We start from the raw sequence: 25220 nt of genomic DNA on the forward strand, positions 1-25220 counted from the left end.
AGCCACAGCCACCCTGGGGCGCACTGACAGAGGCGAGGCTGCCGGACACTGGCGCCGCCGGGCCCTCTGACCACCACCAGTAGGCAACGGGTGAAGTGTCTTGCCCAAGGACACAACGACCGAGACTGTCCAAGCCGGGGCTCGAACCGGCAACCTTCCGATTACAAGGCGAACTCCCAACTCTTGAGCCACGATCGCCCCGATACAATTACAGGATAGTAATATAAAAGTATATTCTGCGAGTCCATAAACAAAGTCTGTATGGCTAAGTGAGGCCGATGACAGGAAGAAGATAACAAGAGAGTGAAAGTAATGGTTGGTTCTAACTTGGGTATTTGAGGGGAGATCCTGTTGTCATTGGTTATTAGCCGTGTCAGAGGAAAACTAGGTGAACATTTTAACCCTCAACCAATAAGTATTTACAGCAATTATAATATTATTATACTGGAAGTCGGATCATTAAAATTTGTTCATCAATTCAAACATTACCAGGATGTTATCCAATGAGATTAAACTGGAAATACAAAGTTTATTTTTTTGCTGTTTAATGTTTTATAATGCTAAGGAGTTCCCATAATGTACAGGAGCTATGAAGTTTATTTTAACACTAAGTCCTTAAATGTTTTTGTTTCACAGATACGATGATGAACTGCTGTGGTCTGCTAACTGTCCAAAAGGAACCAGGTACTGACAGAAAATAAAGAAGCTTCTGTTTTCTCTGCAGCCTCTTTTCATTCATCTAATATTCAAATGTAAAGACTTTTTTCATTTGTAGTGGCACATAATAATATACAATTACTTTACCATGACTGAGGCTGTACTCAACAGACCCATCTCAATAGCTGGATGGTAATTGCTCTTTGTTCTTACATAAGAATTGCATCGAGCTTCATGGCCATTTTCAACTTCTACTGACTAAAGTAAAAATAATAAAAACTTGTGAGTCTCCCACACTGACTGGTGAAGATATCAGGATGGTACCAAGTCATGCTGAGCCTCTACAAATTTGTGAAGTTGACCATATGCATCCAGGACAGTGGGCTGCTGCTGCATATGGCTATGAGTCATGCAGAGTATATCCTTATGCTACAAAAGCACAGAAGAAATTTGATGGATGAAAAGCAAAAAACAAGTAATAAAAAATAAATAAAACTTTGTGACCCTGTTGGACAGTCAAGTTTAATTACCATCTTGGTTTAATGGTTGGCTTTTGTGTAGCTGAAATGTAACACAAGAAACAATCTGTGAATCAAACATTTGCAAAACATCTGTATGTTTTATGCATTTATGATTGTTCTGTTTCTGTCAGTTCCTCTGAAGAACATTGAGGTGGAGCTTGAGGTGAGGGACCATGTGGCTACAGTGGTCTCCACTCTGAACTATGAGAACAAGGAGGACAAACCATTAGAGGCTGTTTTTGTCTTCCCTCTGCCTGGAGATGCTGCTGTCTGTCGTTTCAGTGCCCAGGTTGGACAGACACAGATTGTAGCTGAGGTGAAGGAGAAACAGAAGGTGAGCTGGACAGTAAATATAACCTGATTATAAGTGAGATTCAAAATAAACACAGTGAATGTCACTGACATGTGTCACCTGTGCTTCAGGCTCGTGAGGAGTATGATGATGCTCTGAGCTCCGGTCAGCAGGCCTGCCTATTGGAGGAAAGTGATCAGAGTCCAGATATATTCTCTCTGAGTGTGGGCAGTCTGCCTCCAGGAGAGAGCGCCTCCATCAGGTTGGAGTACGTCACTGAGCTGGCTGTACAGGCTGATGATGGTCTGAGGTTCTGTCTGCCTGCTGTGCTCAGCCCTCGATACCAACCTCAGGGTTGGACAACTTCAGAATACTTGGACCAGAAATGCTTCAATGACACTTTTGAAAATGAAAAACCACAACACCAACGAGTCATGGCAGATGGCTGAAACTGGTTCTGTTGGAGGTTTTCTGTTGAAAGTCCGTTTTTCATTCTCACTGTTGCCAAATTATTGCTCATATTGGGTCATGTTGCGGTTTCTTTGTATTATTGCAGCATTTAGAGTATAAAGCACTTTGAGGTAACTGTTTTGAGGTTCTTAGTAACGTAAAGGATTTCAGTGTAAGCAGCCTCATTAATTACAGCATATTTTACCTGATGTTGTGTGCAGATAGTGAAGGTGCAGGTGTCCAGGTGACTTCTGCTCCAGCCTCTCTGGTGCCCTACAGTCTGTCTTTTTCCGCCCGAGTGTCCTCTCCTTGTCCAGTCTCTAAAGTAGAGTCCAACTGTTCCCTGGACCCTCTGCAGTACCTCAACACTGATCAAACCCAGGCCACGGTAGGTAGAGTGCTGATGTGTCTGCTGTGTGTGGTTGTTACTTATTACTGAGGAATAAATATGAATGTGTTTGTGGTGTGCAGGTCAAGCTGGCTGCAGGACACAAGTTTGACAGAGATGTTGAACTGCTGATTTATTACAAAGACGCCCACCAGCCCACTGCTGTGGTGGAGGCAGGACAGGCCTCTGCTGAGGCAGGTGAGTAACATTAGTGTTGTTATTAGCTTTTTAGTAAAAAATATCATTATCCATATTCTTCAGCTCAGGAGTTATAGTTGTGATCAGAAACATACACTGGTTGTGGGCATGACTGTCATGGTAATCTTGGACTTTTAATGATCTTTGAACTGTTTTTTACAGAGTGGATTTATTGTCCAGCATAGATCTTTAATGAATTTGAAAAATAAGAATTGATAAGCTTGCATAAGTTTGAATGTATTTTGGATTTTCTCTAATCCATACATGGTTCAAAGTTTACAGTGGTCTAAAAAAGTGTTTTCCTTCTTCCTGATTTCCTTTTTTTTTAAATTTTTTTTTTTAGATTTTTTAGATTGTCACACTTTCAGGTCATCAAACTAACTGAAATATTAGACAAAGACAACAGAAGTAAACAAAAAATATAGTTTCTAAATGAACGTGTTTTATATGAAAGGGAAACCTTCACAGACATATGAAAGGGAAAAAAATCCAAACCTACATTGCCCTGTGTGATAAAGTGATTGACTGACTTTTTAAGGTCATGTCACGGCATCTCAATCAGATTTATGTCAGGACTTTGACTAGGCCACTCCAAAGTCTTCATTTTTTTCCTTAAGCCATTCAGAGGTGGACTTGCAGTTGTGTTTTGGATCATTGTCCTGCTGCAGAACCTCAAGTGTGTTTCAGCTTGATGTCACAAACAGATGTCCAGATATTCTCCTTCAGGATGTTTTAGTAGAATTCATGGTTCCATTTACCACAGTGAGCCTTTGTGTTGTTTTTTGTCAGCAGTGGTTTCCTCCTTGAACTTTCCTGTGAATGCCATTTTTGACCAGTTTTTTTTTTTTTGAATTGTTGAATCATGAACTCTGACCTTAACTGAGACATGAGACAACTATGAATTCAGGAAGGGGACAAACACTCTTTCATACCAATGTCCAGCTTTCGTACCAATGTGTAGCTTAAGTACATACATTCACTTAAATCTTTTATTGAGTGGTGCTTAAGGTTCTGCAATTTCTTTAAACTTGACAAAGCCAAGGCCTGTTAACTTCTCATTTGCGATCATGATTGACTACAACTGGTACAGACATGGAAAAAATTGTTGGGACCCTCTGGCCAATGAAAGAAAAAAACTCACAATGGTCACAGAAATAACTTTAATCTGACAAAAGTAATAATAAATAAAAATTCTATAAATCTTAACCATTGAAAGTCAGACATTGCTTTTCAACCATGCTTCAAATGAATTATTTAAAAAATAAATTCATGAAACAGGCCTGGACAAAAATGACAGTACCCCTAGAAAAGAATGAAAATAACGTGACCAAAGGGACATGTTAATCCAAGGTGTGTCCACTAATCAGCATCGCAGATGTCTACAATCTTGTAATCAGTCAGTGGGCCTATATATAGGACTCCAGGTAGTCACTGTGTTGTTTGGTGACATGGTGTGTACCACACTCAACATGGAGCAGAGGAAGCAAAGGAAAGAGTTGTCTCAGGAGATTAGAAAGAAAATCATAGACAAGCATGTTAAAGGTAAAGGCTATAAGACCATCTCCAAGCAGCTAGATGCTCCTGTGACTACGTGTCATTCAGAAATTTAAGATCCATAGGACTGTAGCCAACCTCCCTGGACGTGGCCGCAGGAGGAAAATTGATGACAGCTCAAAGAGACGGATAATCTGAATGGTAACAAAAGAGCCCAGAAAGACTTCTAAAGAGATCCAAGCTGAACTTCATGCTCAAGGAACATCAGTGTCAGATCGCACCATCTGTCGTTGTTTGAGCTAAAGTGGACTACATGGCAGACGACCAAGGAGGACACCATTGTTGAAAACAAATCATAAAAAAGCCAGACTGGAATATGCCAAACTACATGTTGACAAGCCACAAAGTTTCTGGGAGAATGTCCTGTGGACAGATGAGACAAAAATTGAACTTTTTGCCAAGGCACATCAGCTCTATGTTCACAGACGGAAAAATGAAGCATATCAAGAAGAGAACACTGTGCCAACTGTGAAAGATGGGGGAGGCTCGGTTATGTTCTGGGGCTGCTTTGCTGCATCTGGCACAGGGTATCTTGAATCTGTGCAGGGTACAATGAAATCTCAAGACTATCAAGGGATTCTAGAGAGAAATGTGCTGGCCAGTGTCAGAAAGCTTGGTCTCAGTCGCAGGTCATGGCTCTTACAACAGGACAATGACCCAAAAGACACAGCTAAAAACACCCAAGAATGGCTAAGAGGAAAACATTGGACTATTTTAAAGTGGCCTTCTATGAGCCCTGACCTCAATCCTATTGAGCATCTTTGGAAGGAGCTGAAACATGCCGTCTGGAAAAGGCGCCCTTCAAACCAGAAACAACTGGAGCCGTTTGCTGATGAGGAGTGGGCCAAAATACCTGCTGAGAGGTGCAGAAGTCTCACTGACAGTTACAGGAATCGTTTGATTGCAGTGATTGCCTCAAAAGGTTGTTCAACAAAATATTAAGTTGTGGGTACCATCATTTTTGTAAATAATTCAGCTGAAGCAAGGTTGAAAAGCAATGTCTGACTTTTATTGGTTAGGATTTATAGAATTTGTATTTATTATTACTTTTGTCAGATTAAAGTTATTTCTGTGACCATTGTGAGTTTTTCTTTCATTGACCAAAGGGTACCAACAATTTTGTTCACGTCTGTAGTAACATCATGCTTAAACTGGTCATATCTCAACCTGTTTGCATAATTTTGACCCTGTGTGAATTAGAGAAAGTCAAAAATAATGTCACCAAAGATGACTGCATTCTTATTCACCCTCAACCCCCCCCCCCCCCCCCCCCCCCCAAAGCCAAATGACAATTATTTACATGAATTTACATGATAAGTGAATATAAACCACAACTACAAACATGTTGGTGTCATGTGAAGGCTGTGTGCAGGCAGGCAGGAAAGGAGGAATGATGGACTCAAAAGTTCAGACTTTAAAAACAAAGATTTATTACTAAATGACAAAAACAGAAAATTGGCTAAACTGGGAATACAGAAACTAAACTGGCAGGCAGACGGACGGAGCACACAGCATGGGATAATGGAGATCACGACACAGATAAAGGAAAACACAGGGCTTGAATACACAGAGGGGGCAATCAGGGAATGGAAGACAGGAGGGAGAGATACAGCTGGGACAAAACCAGACACATTAACATAAGACACGGACCTTCAAAGTAAACACAGAACAGAGGGAGTCTGGAACCAAAGCTTAAGACTACAAAATCACAAACCAAGATGAACTGGAGGAATAGAAATGTAAAACAGAAAGCAAAACCCTCACAGTTGTAAACCAAGATGAGAACACAAAATAAAGGTACAATACTGAAAACACTGTTAGGTACCCCAACAGTTGGAATATATAAAAAAAAAAATTGTAAATTTGACATTTTTCTGTCCTTTCACGTGTTTCAGACTCTCTGATGGGTGACCCAATGGTGATGGTGAGTCTGTACCCTGAGTTCACCCAGTCTGTTATGTCTTCAATGGCTTCATGTGGAGAGTTTGTGTTCTTAGTGGATCGATCTGGAAGTATGGACTATGCTACCAATAACAGTGAGCAGTGGGAATCTCGGATCAGCAGTGCCAGGGTATTTATGATGTGGTGTTAGAGTTATAAAACCTTTCCTCTCACACAGTGGCCTCATCATCTTCTCCCTCTTCCCTGAAGGATACTCTGCTCCTCCTGTTGAAGAGCTTACCAATGGGCTGCTATTTCAACATTTACAGTTTTGGGTCCAGTTATGAACACATCTTCTCGTGAGTGACTCAGTCCAAAAAACTGTGCTTCAGTCAATGATGTCACTTGTGTGTAAAGTGTGTAATAAGATATCTGCCCTAGTTACACCAGATAATTCATTTCTAGAATACTTACAGCTCATTTAGGTAAGCTGTTGTTATGTTATGGTTCTAAAAGGCAGTTTTGAAAGTGCATGAGTGAAACTCATTAAATTACAGTGTAGAATTTGGCAGTGCTAAACAGCCATCAATCACTTATTGTCAGGGTTTGCTGTGTGGCAGGTAGTGGTTGGACCCAAACACAGGACTCTGAGATGGAGTATTTAACTTGAAGGCAGCAGCTTTTATTCACTGGCAAAAGCAAACTGAGAAACACAATATATGAGCACTAGAAATAAAACAAAAACTCAAACTAGGAAGAATCACCTAACATGACTCACAGCTAATGCGGAGGAAACGACAACTAACAGAGAAAAATACAGGGCTTATATACACCGGGGAGTAATGAGGGAACAGGAAAACAAGAGAGAAGCACAGCTGGGGCTAATCTGACATAACAAGACACAGGAAGCAAAGCAGGATACACTGACATAGGACACGGACTAAACACGGCAGGAAAGAGGAAACACGGCACATAAGCAAAGACACAGACTCAGAGACACGGGCTTCACACACAGACGTGACTGACTCGGTAACAGAGGGAACATGGAGACAAGGGTGATTAGACATGCGACTGGGGACTAGGACAGGCACAGAGAAAACATGGGGGCAGAGACTAAACACAGACCAAGAAACATACAAAGGGAGGAAGAACTAAGATCACTAAGCACAAACGAAAGATAACCAAAACCAGGAATAACAATCAAAGAATATTAAACCAAGAACTGAAACACAAACACTGGGTCAGAGAGCCAGTATTGTGACACTTATGTGTATCTCATGGCAGTAAGAGTGTGGAGTACAGCCAGAAGACCATGGAGGAGGCTCTGAAGAAAGTTGAGCAGATGGAGGCTGATCTTGGAGGAACGGAGATCCTGAAGCCCCTCAAACACATTTACAGCCAACCCTGCATTCAAAATCAGCCTAGACAGGTAACACACACACACACACACACACACACACACACACACACACACACACACACACACACACACACACACAGTGTGTGAGTTTATATTAATAAACCGATAGGTAAATTAATTCACCATGATATCTGCAGCCAGTGTTGGGTGTTCCTGGTCTGCCACAAAGCAAATATGGTTAAAATATGGTCTCCAAATTTGACAGATCTCAATCCAATTGAGCATTTGTGGGACAAACAAGTCCGATCCACAGAGGCGCGACCTCACAACTTACAGGACTTAAAGGATCTTAAAGATATCACAAGTCACCTTCATGGATCTAGTGGACTCAATGCCTTCATGGGTCAGGGCTATTTTGGTAGCAAAAGAGGGACCAGCACAATATTAGGCAGGTGGTCATAATGTCATGTCTGATTGGTGTATGTGCATTACTTTCAGCTTGTATAATTTGGCCTTGCATGTAAACTCTCCTCTCTAGCTGTTTGTCTTTACTGATGGAGAGGTTGAGAACACCAAAGAAGTGATCGATCTGGTGAAGAAGAACTCAGGCTCAGACAGGTAAAACAGCAAAAAGATGATGACATGTGCTGCGTACCAAACCTGTGTGTTTTAAAAACAGCTGTTGTATTGCAGGTATTTCTCTTTTGGGATTGGCGAAGGGGCCAGCTCTGCTCTCATCAAGGGGATGGCCAAGGAAGGAGGAGGTCATGCTCAGTTCATCACAGGGACTGACAGGATGCAACCAAAAGTAAGACGATAAGTTATAATAATAATTATTAAAAAGGCAATATGATGGTATTAGAGATGGACCGATCCAATATTACGTATCAGTATCGGTCCGATACAGACCTAAATTACTGGATCGGATATCGGAGAGAAATAAAAAATGTAATCTGATCCGAAGTATCACAAAATCACCTCACAAAATGCGCTACTTGGCGTAACCCAGCTCGGCGCATCGGAGCAGTATGTGTCACGTGATAGAGCGGCTGTTGTCTGCGAGACCTGTCGGCGGTCTGTTGGAGCCTCGCTCGCTACATGCTTCCTAACCGCGGCATTTCATCTCGGCGAAAACTATCCCAGAGAAGTAAAGCAAGTGTGTAAGTTCATCCCTAAATGTTTGCATAGTATTTTCACGTTAAGCTTAACAACTGATATATTGAGCCACAGCTGGACTGGTTCCATATTGAGGTGAAAAGGAAGCCATTTGTCCCATACTTCAGCTAGAATTAAAAAATAGGCACAAAGCTGGAGTTATTCTGTCTTTGCTGCGCAGTTGCATCTACTTCTCTCATTCACTCCCCCTTCCTCTCCTGTTATTACTTCAAACATGAAACTGATCAGTGATCAGCTGATCGGCTTTTCTGTCGCAAGTCCCGTCTTTGTTGTTTGTTTATCGCCCACTTTGCGCTAGAAAGAGGAGACCAGCGGATAAACAACAGCAGCACGTTTAAGCGTGATCAGCTGTTGTTAGAATTTATTTAATATTACTTTCTAGTATCAGCTGAGGTTTGCTTGAGCCACAGCTGTAAAGCTGCTGGTCATGATATCTGTTTGGATATGTGGTGAGAGGGAAAGATGAAGATGAAACCAGGAGATGTCCTTACTGAATCAACAGAGCTGAACAGGTGATGGAGAAACAGGTTTACCTTTTAGGTGACATGAATGAGTTGAAGGGAAGGGAAGGGGGGCACAAAGAAATATTTTTCTTTGTTATGTCATTTAAAAACTTTGAATAAATAATTATCTGAATCTTACAACACAAGTGGTCATCTGATTACATGTATAGAAATCCATTATTGTATATAGTAACTAATAAGTCTTATATTCAATGTTCCCTCTAATTTTTCACGTGTCTGAGTGAACACACAAACTCCCTGAGCGATCCCTTGGACCACTGTGAGCGACATCAGACGTGTGCACTGTGGTCACGCCAGCATCGAATCCATCCAAGTTACATGGTTTATTAAACTAATCAAATTACAGCATTTACATTTATGTTAGACTACTTTTAATTAACTGCTTTAGCTCACTTACAATGAAAATTTAAAAAAAAAATCTAGTCATTGACCTGTGTAGTATGTTAACACTATTGGAAGTAAAAAATAACTTGAACTCCTATTTTGAAAACACAACTTTCTTTTTTTTTTTCTTTTTTTTTTTTTTATAAAGCTCTGACTTGTATTATGAGTATGAGTCTGTGGTCTGGGAGAGAGTCCTGTAACTCTCTGTCTGCAAAATACAGTATATAATGACCAATGTTGGGCAATTAATTATATAGTTACTTCTTCAAAAAAGTAACTCAGTTTGGCAAATAACAAAGTTTTTTGCAGCTATTTTTTTAATGCAGCCAAGGCATTTTTAAATAAACATTTCAAACTATTTACAGAACAATCAGCTGTTCTGCATCAAATTTGATGCCACACAAATTATTTGTGCCACTCCAAAAAATAATTTCTGTCCACTATGAGATAAAGGAGAACAACAGCCTGATTCCTGCAGGCCTGACAACAGGAGATGTATCACCCCTGTAACATTCAGTAGTCGCCTCACTGTTCTGACACACACAACAAAACTATTGACTACACTACACACTAACTACACAAGATTTGCGCTAAACGTCTCAAATCTCTCACATCTCAAAACACGCCGTCACTCTTAAAACTTCCCCCCGTTTCTTAACAACTAGATGCCACGTTGCCATATCATTTTTGGATTGGTCGACATGGTACTTTTTTGGACGAATAGGAAAGGGAGAGGGAGGTGGGGTTTGTTTTTGCTCACAGGCGTAGAGTGCTTTCGAGCGTTTTCCTTATAAAACGCCGTTTTTACCGTTTCTTCCCGCAGTAAATATAAACAACGACAGTATTCAGGAAGAAAACCAAACATTGCATATTTTTTTTTAATCACAACTCTGGTTTTACGTGGCCTATCAACACAATTTAAAAACTGGTATAAAGTCCACACTTTTTCTGTCAATTGTTCCGTCTGTCCTGCTCACATCTCCAATGGTTGTACACGTTGTCGTTAACGTGGCTTCACTCCACATCAGCCACGCCGCTTTGCCAGCTTAAACACCGGTGTCGGCACATAAGGACGCTATCATAGCCTGTCAACGACGTTGATTGGCTGCGTATATACGCATTATTGGCTGGACTATTGGATAAGGTGGCATCGTTCTAATCCCATATGGGAGCAGCCAGTCACTCACTGACTAACACTGCAAAACAGGATTGTTGAAGTATTAATTTTAATTTCAATTCAGGTAAGTTTTTTTTGTGCGCAACACAGATTTTCTGTGCGCAGAGACCGTGCCAGCAGTGCGCAATTGCGCACGTGCGCAGCTTAGAGGGAACATTGCTTATATTCACCCTAGTAAGCTATAGTACTTTTTCCTTTGGGAAGGTACCATCTGTGCAGTCTGCAATTCTGTTGAAGAAAGATGTTGAATCTATTTAATTATTGTAGAAAAATAATTGATTTCTGTGCATTTGTTTTACACTTGCATTAAATAAAGTTGATTAGATTGATTAAGGGCGGGGGGTGGTTCCCTAATATTTTTGCTGGGAGCTGGCAACCCTATTAGTTAGGTAGGTAAGTACTCTTTAAAATACCAGAATAGGGAGGATGGTGTAGGTTTAAGTTTATTAGATTGATCAGTGTTGCTGAACTATAAAATGTTTCGGTGGAGTGTATTTTTTGCATATGGGTATAACAGAGTAGCTTCAGTCTCTTGTTTTTTAAACTTGAGTATGAACTTATACAAAATGCAGCAAGATATTTATAAAAAACAGTTTTATTGATTACAAAATACGCTATATCGGATTCATATCGGTATCGGCAGATATCCAAATTTATGATATCGGAATCGGTATCGGACATTAAAAAGTGGTATCGTGCCATCTCTAGATGTTATTATTTGGACAGAAGACATAATTTCAAATAAACATAAATGCATAATTGTTTTCTAATTCTTGTTGTTGTCAGGTGATGCAGTCACTGCGATTTGCTCTGCAGCCAGCTGTGGTCGACATCTCAGTCACATGCGATTTACCAAAGGAAGTGTCTGTCACTGTCCTCTCTCCAGGGTCAGAGGTCACTGATTTATGCCCAGCTCACTGGACAGGTAGGAGCAGCAGCCTCTGATGTTGTTTTGATGACAGTAATTAATGTGACTTCTAACACCGTAATTCTGTGTCAGAGCTCAGAGGCAGCAGAGGGCTGTGTGACGCTGAAGTACAGCCTGGCAGGTCATCCCTCTGAGAACCAGCTGCACTTCAGTCTCAGACCTGCAGAGGACACTGGGTACAACATGTTTAATGTAGAGCACAGTGCTCTGTGGGTCATGACCATGAATTGAAACTAATTACAGCAGGGGTGTGTGGTTGGTAGGATGGAGAGGTGGAGCAGAATGGTTTTAGGTGCTGTGCCACCTGTGAAGAGCTCTGCTGATTAACCTCTCTCCTCATGTAGTTGGTGCATGGCTGAAGGCGAGAGTTCAGAGTGTCACAAACTACTGGTTTTCTGATTTTCATGAACTAAAATCATCAAAGCTAAAGCAAAAAAGGCTTGAAATATTTACTCTGAACTTTTTCAAGATATCTTTATGGTTATAGATGTTCTAGCATATGCTCCAATGGAACCACTGTTTTGGGGGGGAGATTTTAGTAAATGTCCTTTGACTGAGTCAGTGAATAACTTCAAGTATCCGACAAGATGAGAACAAATGTAAACATACGGCACTATCAGAGGAGCTAATCGTTTTTTTTTTGTCAGATCACTGTACGATTCACTTGGTCCCCACTTATTAATCAGCCATAAAGAAAGATAAACTGAGTTGTTCCAGTCTGGACTCTAAACTGCAACTGAGGGACTGCTTTGACTGCATCAGATGCTGCCTTTTTACATGTTCATCACTGTGTGACCCCGAAGAGGACACAGTGGTGTTAAAAACAGTAAAATGACTGGTAAACTAATATCCTATAATAACACGGTATTAACAATGACAAGCATTAGAATTCTGTGTGTTTTCCTTCTTATCTGCAGACTAACAGTCCACAGGTTGGGTGCTCGGACTCTGATTTGTTCCCTGGAGATGGAGGAGAGAGAGCACAGAGGACAGCAAGATGGAGGCGTGAAGGAGAAGGTGGTGCAGCTCAGTGTCCAATCAGAAGTGAGCAGTTCTTTCACTGCCTTCATTGCTGTCAACAAAGACGATGGAGAGGCGATCCAAGGACCTCTTGTGCAGAGAAATATTCCAACAGCCCGTGAGTTTTTTTTTCATTGTCAGGGATTCTAACAGCTAGTCCTTTTACTGAATCAGAATAACAATGAGAAACCCCGTCCAGTTTATTTTTAAAAAAATCAGAATCAGAAAGGGTTTTATTGCCAAATGTTGAGCAGGTTTACAACATTAGGAAATTGCTGTGGTACTTAGTGCAAACATACTGTCGGTTAACACTTAAATAAACATAAAAATAAGAATTAAAAGTGCTAAGTAGATAGATATATACATGAGTGCAGGTGGTGATCAGTGCCAAACATGGAATGATGCAGTGAACACAGTGTAGGGTCATGTGTTAGTGGTGGGAACAGTCATATGGTTATTGTTCATGAGTCCAACAGCAGAGGGGAAGAGACTGTTCTTATGGTGAGAGGTTCTGGTGCGAATGGACCGGAGCCTCCTGCCTGAGGGGAGCAGGTCAAACAGACTGTGTCCAGGGTGAGAAGGGTCAGCTGTGATCCGAGCTGCACGCCCCAGTGTCCTGGAGGTGTACAGGTCCTGCAGAGATGGGAGTCTGCAGCCAATCACCTTCTCAGCAGAGCGCACAACACGCTGCAGTCTCTGTTTGTCCCTGATAGTGGCTCCAGCGTACCACACGGTGATGGAGGAGGTGAGGATGGACTCGATGATTGCAGTGTAGAATTGTATCATCGTCCATGTTGGCAGGTTGAATTTCTTCAGCTGCCTCAGGAAGTACATCCTCTGCTGGGCTTTCTTTATGACGCAGGTGAGGCTCCCACTTCAGCTCCTGGGTGATGGTGGTACCCAGGAAGTGGAATGAGTCCACAAAGGTGATGAGGGTGTCAGTCAGGATGATGGGGGGGAGTGGGGCTGTGTGCTTCCTGAAGTCCACAATAATCTCCACTGTCTTCTGGGCATTCAGCACCAGGTTGTTGTGGCTGCACCAGGACAAAAAAGCAAAACTAAAACTGTCACCAACATCTGAAGCTAAAAATAGCTGAGCATCAACGAAAGGAATACTATTATGATGCTATGAGGAGAATATCAGAGTTAGTCCAAGGAACACCAAAGCACAACTTATTGGTTAACAAGTTAATGAAGCAGTAGATGCCTACAGGCTAATGTGTTCGCCACAGAGCATTAGAAAGTAAAAAGCTGAATGGAAGTACAACACACATCTGCCAGTCTATGATATCACGTCTTTTTCATCCTATATAGTGGCAATGGATTGCTTTTCATGAGGAGCAGCATATAGAACATGTAAGTACAAACCTGAATGAATGGCAGTGGAAACTATTTTTTTGCATGGAGGCATGCTTGTGTCTCTGAGATTTAATAGATTTATATTGTACATATAGGTGAGTGTGAATGCCATCACCACAATGGTAATGTAAAGTGCAGAGAGACACAAAAGGGCAGTGTATTTTATAAAAATCAGCAATCTTTTTTTTAAATTAGGTTTTTATTATTTTGAATTTTATTAAAAAGATCTTGATGCATGCTTAGTCATCCAGATAAAGAAATCCCAGAAAGCTCATTGACCTCATACCGCAGGTGATACCCAGTAGAAGCTACGAAAAGTCTGTAGGGTTCAAAGAAGACACATAAACATGGTGTACCTTTAAGACCCACTATCTGTTTGATCAACTCAGCCTCATAGTTTCTGGCTTTGGTCTTCAACAAATTGTTAGTCAGCCCTAAACACCACAGCCACACCACATCCAGAACTCCTTGGATTTTGTTTAAGGTGAAAGATGTCATTATGGATTCGCATACAAGGGTCAGTACTACAGGAAGAAACATGGGTTCCCCACTTTCACCCACTGCAGCCCATTTTTATATTGAGGAAGTGTAAAAGAAGTGTCTGTCATTCTACCCTGGAACACCACTGGGCCATTGGTATAGGTGTGTGGGTGACACCTGGCTGAAAATCAAATCTTAGGGCAGCTAGCCTTATGCCAGGCTCACACTGTGCGATTTTTTTCAGTCGCGCGATTCAGCTCCTGCTCAAACTGTACGATTGACTCGCAGGGGTTAGAAGTTCACAGGTCACGATGCAGGGTCTCACACTATACGGCCCGATGCTCTGATGCGACCTGAGTGCTCACACTGTGCGTCCATAAAATGAAGGTTATAACAGAAAATCTGTCGCTCCCTCTCCCTCTCTGTCTTTCACTCACATAGACACGCACACCACCACCATCAACTTTGCTAAATTGCTAATTAAAAACATTGATCAGGCAGCTGTGATTGAGCAGCAATGTAAATCCAACTATTTTCACGGTTGTTGTGGTCGTGATAATTTTGTGAGGCCACATCGAAAAGGCTCGGGTGAGCTTGCCATAGTTCTACAAGTTGTGCCTCCATCGCTTGTGTCCAGATCACACGCTGCACTCCCGTGCTGCGCCGTCTTTTTCGCTGACATTTGTGTTTGCGCGTGCGCAGTGCGAGAAGCTGCGGTGACACCCTCACGACGGTCGCGAGGATTTCAAACAGGTTTGAAATCCTCACGAGCAAGCGATTGATGATCGGGAGCTGGTCGTGAGGTGTTAATCGCCTCTCGTTACCCCACGTATACTACACGATGCACGACGCACGATGAAGGCCAAAATCGGGCTGATCGCCAAAACGGTCGCACGACTCAAAAATCGGCTCAAAATGGGCCAAAAATCGCACAGTGTGAGCCCGGCATTAGACTGAGATTTCCATCTGTAAAGACTGGGAACCAACACACTGTTACTGGGACCACTTTCAGGAGGGTTTATTGAAGTTGCACACATATCGGCACCCCGTCCACCAACTTTACAGTTGGCTTCTCTGGTCTCCGGCTTCACTATAAAAAGGAAAAGCCTCGTTAGGACAATCATCACCACCTGTCCCTCCAGCCTTCCTGGCACCGCCGCCTTGAGCTCGCTGCCCCACCCCTCCCCTGCAGCTGCAGCTAAGCCACAGGCCACACCTCTGCCACACCATCAGTAATGGGGGACTTTTAAAAATGGATGTGTACCATAACCCATCGCATATGGATCAGTATTTATTTAGGCAGATAAAGAAGAGAGTGCTGACAGATGATGACAAAAAAGTGCCAGGATTATTCTACATAGTTAAAGATCATATGAAGCACTCAAAATTAATATTACAGATGGAAAAGTATAAACAGACATGCATGGTGAACAACATTGATTCTGTTTCTGCCCACCATCTTGGATGTGTTAAAGGGTTCATTCACAAAGTTCAGGTTAACAATGAAGTAAAAACTGAGGCATCTGCTACTCAGCATATGCAAAGAGGTGTCAGCCGAACTGAAACATCTGCTCCAAGCAGGCATCATTGAACCAGTGGATGCATCCGATTGGCTGAGTCCTCTAGTGGTGGCAAGAAAATGTAAAGGTGACTTGAGACTTTGCGTGGATCTGGGGGAACCTAATAAAAGCGTAATAATGGACGCATTAAAGAAGAACACAATGAACGTTTGCATGCTGTTCTCAGGCCTCTGAAGGATGTTGGTCCGCAGATCTATTCCAGTAAAGGTTCATTCGGGCAGACACATATTCCATTCCTGGGACGTCATTTCAAAGAAGGGCTTATGTCCTCACCCAGTCCACCTGACTCCCATCTCTGAAGCTCCTGCACCAAAGGACATGGCTGCACTTTGCTCCTTCCTAGGTTTAATGTTGTGGTTCAGCAAATTTTTGCCGAACAGCGCAAGAGTAGTTGATCCACTTGAGAGCTTATTTGAACAAACTAGAATGAACAGATGCAGCAAATGAAAGCTTCATTAAGCTGAAAGCAATGCTCCTCTTGGACCTCTTGTGCAGAGAAATCTTCCAACACCCTGTGAGGTTTTTGTTTTTTTAAAGCAAACACTAAAAGTGTCCCCCACAGCTCTGAAGATAAAGATCACTGATCATAAATAAAAGGAATATTATCATGATTAGGACAACATCAGAGATGGTTCAAAGCACATTTCTAATGCACATGTCAGTAGCATTAGAAAGTTAAAAAGATGAATGGTAGTACAAGATACTAACCCTCTATGCATGTCTATAAATACTAACCTGTCCTGAACTCATACTCTAGCTCCTTTTTTCATCTTACAGCTTCATTAGACTCCTGTTCAGAATCCTATGTTTCATATAAACTATGTAAGTAAAAAGCTGAGTGAAAGGTGATGGAAACTGTGTGTGTGCATGGAGGTGTGCTTGTGTCCCTGAGATTTAACAGATTTAAACATTTACCTGACTGTGAGTGAAATCAGCACAATGAAAATGTTAAGAGCAAAAAAGCATAAGAGTGTACTGTTATACTATTACAGTCAGCAGGTTTTTGTTGTATTTTGCATATCAATTTTTTGATATAGTGAAGAGCAGAATATACTAGAGTCAGCTCAGTGGATCCTAAAGTACGACTCCCTAAAAGGGATGGCAGTTAAACAAAACGTGAGATTTACTACTAAACACATGATTCAAGGAATCAAAATAAACTGTGGAAAAAAACGAAATACTGTTGAACAATAGAACTAGGTAATTTCACAAATCTGACCCCCAAAAAGTGTAATGAGCAAGTGGTGTAAATACTGCAGTGACCAAATAGAGATGAGAGAACTGTGAAAGGGAAAAAGTCTTGAAATGACACAAGAGTTAGGAGATGAAACCAGACTGAAAAGAGGAAGCTCTAAAACCCAATTGTAGTATTTGTCTTTGTGTTATATCACCAAAATAACATCAACTTGGTGCTGTTATACTTCAGATACCAGAAAGATCTGACTCTTTCATTGTAGGCAAAACGAGTGCTCCATTGCCCATAAGTAAGTAAAATTTGAATGACAAATCAACACACACACACATACACAGCTATGCAAATAAAGGCACAGAAACTAAATATTTCTGTTTTAACTTGAAGTTTTATATATTAAATACTGTATGTAGTGTAGCTGCAGTACTTGCCTTGGTAGACAGGATGCATGCTACATCAGTAAATGAAGAAAATCAGGTTCGTACAACATTTTGCAACATTTATAATTTAATTGAACATATTTACATTTTACATTTTTGTTATGAGTTTTGAGGCACCACATAATATCAGAATCCAGTATTTTAGATTATTTATTGTATACTACGAGTATGCAACAATAAGTGGGAGTAGAAGAAAAATTTGCATTATGTGTCAAAAGTTTGATTACACTTATTCATAGAAGGATTTGACTGTGTTTACTATTTCCTACAGTTTACAACATTCAGGACTTCAGAGCTATAAAATAACACAAATAAGATTATGATACGTCAAAAGTCCAAATAAATGAAATTGTGTTTTACATTTTATGTAAACTATTTTGCTTTTATTAGTTGGGGACATTATCTCCACTTGCCTTCTTAATGTATTTGGGAATGTAATTTCTGAATGAGTTACAGGTCCTCGCAGGATGTAAAAACTAGACTGCTAAGATAAACCTAAAATACTGTTTGTAGTATTTGTGTTGTATTTATATATCACCACAGTAATATTAAAAATCTGTACTTTTGTTGTTATTTTAGCAAATTCTTGTTAAATGTTTTAACCCTAATTCATTTTTTTTTAACTCTTGACTTCACAGTTGGTACCTTCCAGAAGTTTAGTCAGTGGGTAAGTATAAGTAAAAGCTGGATGGCAGAACAGCACATATGTTTAAAAATAAATGTAAACAAACCAACACATTTCTCTTTGAACATTTGAAATGTTGAAAGTAAAATGCTTCGTCTGTATTTCTTTGTTTGCCATTATTAACATATTAACAGAGAGTATCTTAAAGTGGTGACTGAAGAAGGTTGAACTTTTACAACATTTTGATATATTCCGAATATTATTGAACACCACATAGACTTGAAAGACTGCTTATAATGAGCTGTAAGGTTCAGCAGTAAAATCAGAATCCAGTAGCTTCATTTATATTTTGTTTTCAAATCATTTGGACTTAACTGCTAAATCAAACGTGGCAGACAGGATGGACAAGTAATAGGAAAAGAACTAACATGAAAAAGCTTAAGACTAGAAAACAATGGAAATAGGCAATTGTGCAAATCGAGGATGGTGAGCAACTGGTAGAAATACTTCAGCAACCAATAAGAGAACAGGATGCAGGCGAGGAGTGGTGAGGAAACTACTGGCAGACAAGTCAGGGAGGTGAGAGTAACAAGTTGTCTAATGACTGAAGAGTTAGGACATGAAAACAGAACAACCAGACTGACTGGAGGAAGATATCAGACATTTTAAATACTATTTGCAGTATATGTATTTCATCCAAATAAATTAGAAAAAGTCAGTCCATTAATTGTTCTCTTTAACAAATTCTTATGAAATATCTTGACTCCCTTTTCTTTCTTTCGTTTTTGTTTTTACTTCACAGTTGGTGATCGTCTGTATAAAAGTAAGTAAAAATTAAATGGCACAACAACATATCTTTATCTTCATGCATTTTCAAAAACACAGACGCAAATGTATACATGTATATGTATACATGTATACATACTCTTTTTTTTTTTTTCAAACCATGAATTTTAATTTCTGGGCGAGGATACAGTTCCAACATTAATATTCAAAGTTGTATCTTTTTGTGATTTTAATTATAGTTTTAAATGACTCACTCGTTTTAAACACTTGTAATGTGCTCTAAGTCAGTGTGTAAAAAGTTGCATTTTTAAAAACTTTACATTTTAACAAGTTCATAATAATAAAGATTTGTTGTAATGTCTTTATTTCTTCTCTTTTTTTTTTATCTAGAACTTTTTTCCTCAGAAGCTTCACAAGGTAAGTGAAACACTAAACAGAAAAGAAACAAAGATGTGTGTTTTGTGTAAATACAGTAAGCGACAGTTCCCCAGCCCACTGTCACTCCAGATACACGACTGTGGCGTGGTCAGCATACTTTACCTTGAAGATATTGTGAGGAATGCCAGGGTAAGCTATGATCATTTTAACCCCTAAATAACCAGCAACAGGAGTGCCTTGTGTAAGACTGAGAATTTCAGAGGAAAAAATCTTTTGTATTTCCATGCTGCAGTCATCTTGCATGGACACAGAAATACAGAAATAACCCCACGCTGTCTCTGCAGTCGTTTACCTTAACTGAGACAGATTTAATCACAGAGTGATTATGCAGTGCCTCTGGGGAAAAATACCTCACTATATTTATTAAAGTGCAAAAGGATGGATGCGATTTCAGTAATAAGCCGTTATTAGTGTAGTTTAAGACAGACGACAGTCACAATATATAAAAATCAAGGACAAGGCACCCTATATATCAATACATTTTTGGTGTTGAGCAAATTATTATTCTATATTCTAGCTACTGCATGTAGAAATTGTTACAGCAATCTTGAGAATACGTGACATAAACAGTAAACTACAACAGCAAATGAGCAATGTTGAGCTGTTAAGCTGCTGGTGGTGGTAGCAGTTGATTCTACTTTATGCCTTTTTGACAGAAGATCCACTTTTCTCCTGCTGAATAATTTATTAGTCTAATATTCTAATAAGATAAGATAACTCTTTATTGTCACTGCACAGTCATACATAGTACAGTAGTACAATGAAATTGGAAAACTGTCCTACATCGGCACTACATATAACACAACACACGACACGATACGACACATCACAACGCAACACAAACAACACAACACAGTATATTAACTTAGTAATAAAAAAAGAAGAAGAAGTGTATGTGTATTGCACACTGTTATTATTGCACATTAATTATTATTGCACCTTGTTATAAATATAAATATTATTATTGTTATTGTTTTTACCGTTGTTACCTCCCCCCCAAAAAAGTCCAGGGAGGTAGCCAATCAGGTCAGCTATTTGCATTGATTAGAGCTATTGCCCTGTTATAAAAGCTGTCCTTGAGTCTGTTGTCTGGGACCTCAGCAGCCTGAACCTCCTGCCAGACGGCAGCAGCTTAAACACCCGGTGTCCTGGGTGTGTACAGTCCCGTAGGATGCTGCGTGCCCTCTTGAGACAGCGAGTGCTGTACAGGTCCTTCAGGGAGGGAAGAGGATGTCCAGTGATTTTTTGGGCCATATTAATGACCCTCTGGAGTGCCTTCCTGTGTGTTGTGGTGCAGCTGGAGAACCATGCACCGATGCAATATGTCAGCACACTTTCAATGGAGCAGCGGTAGAAGACGGTCAGCAGCTCCTTCTTCAGGTCCATTTTTCTGAGGATTCTCAGAAAGTGGAGACGCTGTTGGGCCTTCTTTAAAACCGCAGAGATGTTAGAGCTCCATTGGAGGTCTGTGTCTATGTGCACACCCAGAAACTTGAAACTGGAGACCCTTTCCACGCACTGATGCTGACAGGCTGCAGCTCAGACTTCCTTCTAAAGTCGACTTTTGTCTTGTTGGTATTGAGGTCCAGGTTGTTATCTACACACCAATCTGACAGCCTCTGAACTTCAGTTCTGTACACCGTCTCATCTCCCCCAGAGATGAGCCCCACCATGGTGGTATGATCTGCAAACTTGATGACTGCGTTGTCTGGGTGGGTACTTACACAGTCATGTGTGTACAGAGTGTACAGTAGGGGACTCAGTACACAGCCTTGTGGAGAGCCAGTGTTGAGGCTGAGAGCTGAGGAAAGATGAGGCCCCACTCTAACTCTCTGTACACGGTCTAAGAGGAAGTCTCTGATCCAGCAGCAGGTGGTAGAAGGAAGTCCAATTTCCAGCAGTTTAACTATTAGTCTGTCCGGGAGTATCGTATTGAAAGCAGAGCTAAAGTCAACAAAGAGCAGCCTGGCGTAACGGCCATGCACTTCCAGGTGAGAGATGGTGGTGTGGAGCGTTGTAGCAATGGCATCTTCAGTTGATCTGTTAGCTCTGTATGCGAACTGGAGCGGGTCGAGTGTGGGTGGCAGGCAGGACATGGTCAATTGTATATGACCAATTGATCCCATACTTGAATGCACAAAGTGTTCAGGAGATTTTTCAATCTGGTTTTAAAGCAATGCATAGCACTGAATCAGCACTTTTAAGAATTTTTAATGATATCATCATGTGATTCTGGTGAAAGTGTCATTCTCATTTTACTCGATTTAACTGCTGCATTTGACACTGTAGACCATGAAATTTTAATCTCGCGTTTGGAGCAGTGTGTCGGTATAACAGGTGTGGCTCTGAAATGGTTCAGGTCTTACTTAACAAATCGAACCTTTTCAGTTCGCTTAGGAAACTGTGAGTGCTCCCGTGCTCCGTTGTCTCATGGAGTACCACAGGGTTCCATTCTGGGCCCTATCCTGTTTTCGCTTTATTTACTTCCATTGGGCTCAATTCTTAGGAAACAGGGACTGTCTTTTCACTGTTATGCAGATGACTGCCAGATTTATGTTCCTCTTAAAAAGAAAGATGGGTCGTCTGTAAATCGTTTGCAAACATGTCTGGAGGACGTCAAGTCGTGGTTGGCGGTAAACTTTCTTTGTTTTAACGATTCTAAAACTGAAGTAATGGTGTTCAGACCTGCCTCCACTGCTGTTCTGTGTGTTGATTTGCAATCCCTGAAATCATTCTGTAAACCAGAGATTGTTAATCTGGGTTTTAAAATGGATCCTGAGCTTAAGCTTGAAAGCCAGATCGGGTTGGTTGTAAGGTCTAGTTTCTTTCATCTGAGGCAACTGGCCAAAATTAAGCACTTTCTTGCGAGACAGCAATTCGAAACAGTAATCCATGCTTTTGTAACCGTTCGGCTGGATTACTGTAATTCTCTTTATTTTGGGGTGAGTCGATCTTCTGTTTCTCAACTGCAGCTAGTTCAGAATGCTGCTGCACGCCTTTTAACTGGTATATCACCCCAGTTTTATATTCACTTCATTGGCTGCCTGTGCATTTTAGGATCCATTTTAAGCTGCTTTTATTTGTTTTTAAATGTTTGTCCAATGCTGCCCCTCTGTACCTCTCTGAGCTTCTTCATCCATACATACCTTCCCGGTCCCTCAGGTCGGCAGACCAGCTCCTCCTGAGTGTGCCCAGGACTAATCGTAAGCTCAGAGGGGATCGGGCGTTTGCTGTGGCAGCACCAAAATTGTGGAATGAGTTGCCTTTACATGTCAGACAGGCACCTTCCTTATCTGTTTTTAAATCATGTCTTAAAACATATTTATTTACCTTGGCTTTTAGCACAGCAGGACTTGTTGATGTCTCTTAATATGTTTTCTTATTAATTATATTATTTTTAATTTTAAGATATTTTATATGTAATTTAAACTGTTTTCTCTCTGTTTTATTTTTGTAGCACTTTGGTCAACATTGTTGCATGTAAAGTGCGTTATAAATAAATATGCTATGCTATGCTATGATGTGACGTCGGACCAGTTTCTCAAAGCACTTCATTATAACAGGTGTTAGAGCAACTGGTCGGTAGTCGTTGAGGCTGCTAATGTTAGTACGCTTTGGCAGTGGGACAGTTGTGGCTGACTTTAGGCACGGTGGGATCCAGGACTGGGACAGTGAAGTTTTGAAGATCTTAGTGAAGACCCCAGGACCCTTAATAATAAAACAATAATAATAAAATAATAAAACAGATAAAAGCGAGGATTTACTGTTAACAAGTTTTCTTTGCTTTAGTGTCTTCTGACCTCTTGGATTTAGCATATTGGCCACATATTTTTATTATAAAGCATGAGAACAAGACCTTATATAACATCATTTCGTCAGTATTCATCTGATCAGGTTGATTACTTTCAAAAGTTATTCATTAAAATCCGACTAACTTCCGCCTGTTCAATTCATAAAGTCTAATGCTGGGGTGTGTGGTGTTGTCAGTTTTTAGGCTGTTGTAAATACACAATTTGTCACATGAATTGCTTTGGTAATTATGTTTAACGTTACATTTTTGACAGATATTCAAATGAATCAAATAAGGCTTTATTTCTAACAGTTTAAGGTGTAATGGTTTGTGCATTGGTTAGTCATATACACTTTATGTTGTCTCATCTAGCACCATAATCAGGTTTTGTTTTTATTTCATCTTAGATTTTCCAGCTGCTGAGCCCGAACAGCCACCCAGAGACCCTTTGCTGCAGTTAGTCTCCCTGCAGGAGGCGTCTGGCTGCTGGCTGCTTGATCCAGCTCTGGCTGCTGCACTGGGAAAGACCAACGAGGAGGTGGAAAAGTCAAAGCCTGAAAAGGTGGGCTGTTGCTTTGCCTGTTGAAATAGTAACACAAATGTATGATACTGTATAACAAATTCCATAGCATGATCTGAATGAAAACTAGAATTACAACACAACAGAAAACAAATGGAAATAAAGTCAGACTAACTGTAGGCCTTCTTGCTGCATGAAAATAAGCATCTGTATATCAGACACTCACACTCATGAGCAACCACTGAGCTGCACTAAAGTCTGATATTGTCCAGTAACCACAAAGCAGCAGAAATCATTTTCATCATCAAAAGTTCTTAAAGTATATCACTGTCTTATTTTACATTTATATTATTATATTATTTGCAGAAATTAAGATGATGATTTTCACGTTTCCTGTTTTATCTGATTGTCTTTCACTTGATGAATTAGGCCAGCAGTGAAGTGTGGGCCACCATCCTGGCTCTGATCTGGCTTCATGGTTTCAAGATGGATGCAAAGGACGAGTGGGAGCTTCTGGCTGTGAAGGCTGCCTCATGGCTCCAAGCTCACAAAGGTAGTAATCATCACAATGAAAATAAAATGCTATAGTCAGCTTTTCCCCCCATATCAATTTCTATAATCATTGTGTGTTTTGTGTTTTTAGCAATGTGTGTGTCAGAGTGTGTGGATGCTGGAAATGTCCTGCTGGGTTGCAGCGTGAAGAAAGAAGCTCTGGGACTCTGAGGGTTTTCTTAAAGTGACCTCACCTTCAGGACTGTTAAGCAGAAGGATACTGACTTACACTATACTGTGTTGCTTTCTTTAGTCTGACCCTTTAATTGTTATAAAATCATTATTTTCCTTGAATCCAAATTGGTATTTAACATTGGATTTAACACTGTAACACGTGTCTGCAGAATTATCTGAATACTCCAAACACACTTTCTGACAGCTACTGTAGAAGCTCAATCAGAAGGTGTGTTCATTCTTTCTCTTCCACTAGATGTGATTGACTTGTTTCATTCTCACTAACAGAACCTCCTGTCAAATGTTGCTGACTCAACACTAATAAAACACATGATTTGGTAACACAGACTTGGTTCTCTGCATTAAAGTCTTTGTGTTTATGTGTTTTTCTGGATGAACACTTCATTTTCTCTTTAAATGGTGGCATTTAGAAGTGAACTCTTCACTTGGTCTTGTAGCCAGTTACTTCTGAATTGCTCTTTGTCTGGTCTCTCACCTAGGACTTGTTTGCCCCTGCAAAGTCCCCCACCACGATACAGTACTGATTCATCGAGGGTGATAGATAAATATCTGGTTGTAAATGTTACTTTAGAGTGTGAGCTTCTAGCTGCAAAGGCTGAGTGTACAAAATGGAAGTAAACACAAAAGTAAGTGTTCAGTTTGTGATGGTTATGCTGAGTTGCTACAGTTGGTCAGTTAAGATTTAAGTGTGTGTGTGTGTAAACAGATTTACTACATCATTGCATCATCCTAGTGCCTGTATACAGACAGTTT

General features: G+C 40.5%; 1 protein-coding gene across 1 annotated transcript; it reads left to right on the forward strand.

The window, feature by feature from the left end:
* The first annotated feature begins 641 nt into the window (after positions 1-641).
* LOC134635374 (von Willebrand factor A domain-containing protein 5A-like) lies at positions 642-24452 on the forward strand. Its single transcript, XM_063484763.1, is given in 17 exon segments — positions 642-684; positions 1310-1512; positions 1602-1824; positions 2142-2308; positions 2392-2506; positions 5956-6131; positions 6212-6300; positions 7226-7370; positions 7840-7919; positions 7995-8109; positions 11349-11446; positions 11448-11487; positions 11563-11666; positions 12408-12628; positions 23608-23762; positions 24150-24273; positions 24364-24452. Coding segments are annotated over 17 exon segments (2178 nt in total). The 3' UTR covers positions 24444-24452.
* The last annotated feature ends 768 nt before the right edge of the window (positions 24453-25220 follow it).

Source organism: Pelmatolapia mariae, linkage group LG10_11 (genome assembly GCF_036321145.2).
Source record: "Pelmatolapia mariae isolate MD_Pm_ZW linkage group LG10_11, Pm_UMD_F_2, whole genome shotgun sequence".
Classification (NCBI taxonomy): Eukaryota; Metazoa; Chordata; class Actinopteri; order Cichliformes; family Cichlidae; genus Pelmatolapia; species Pelmatolapia mariae.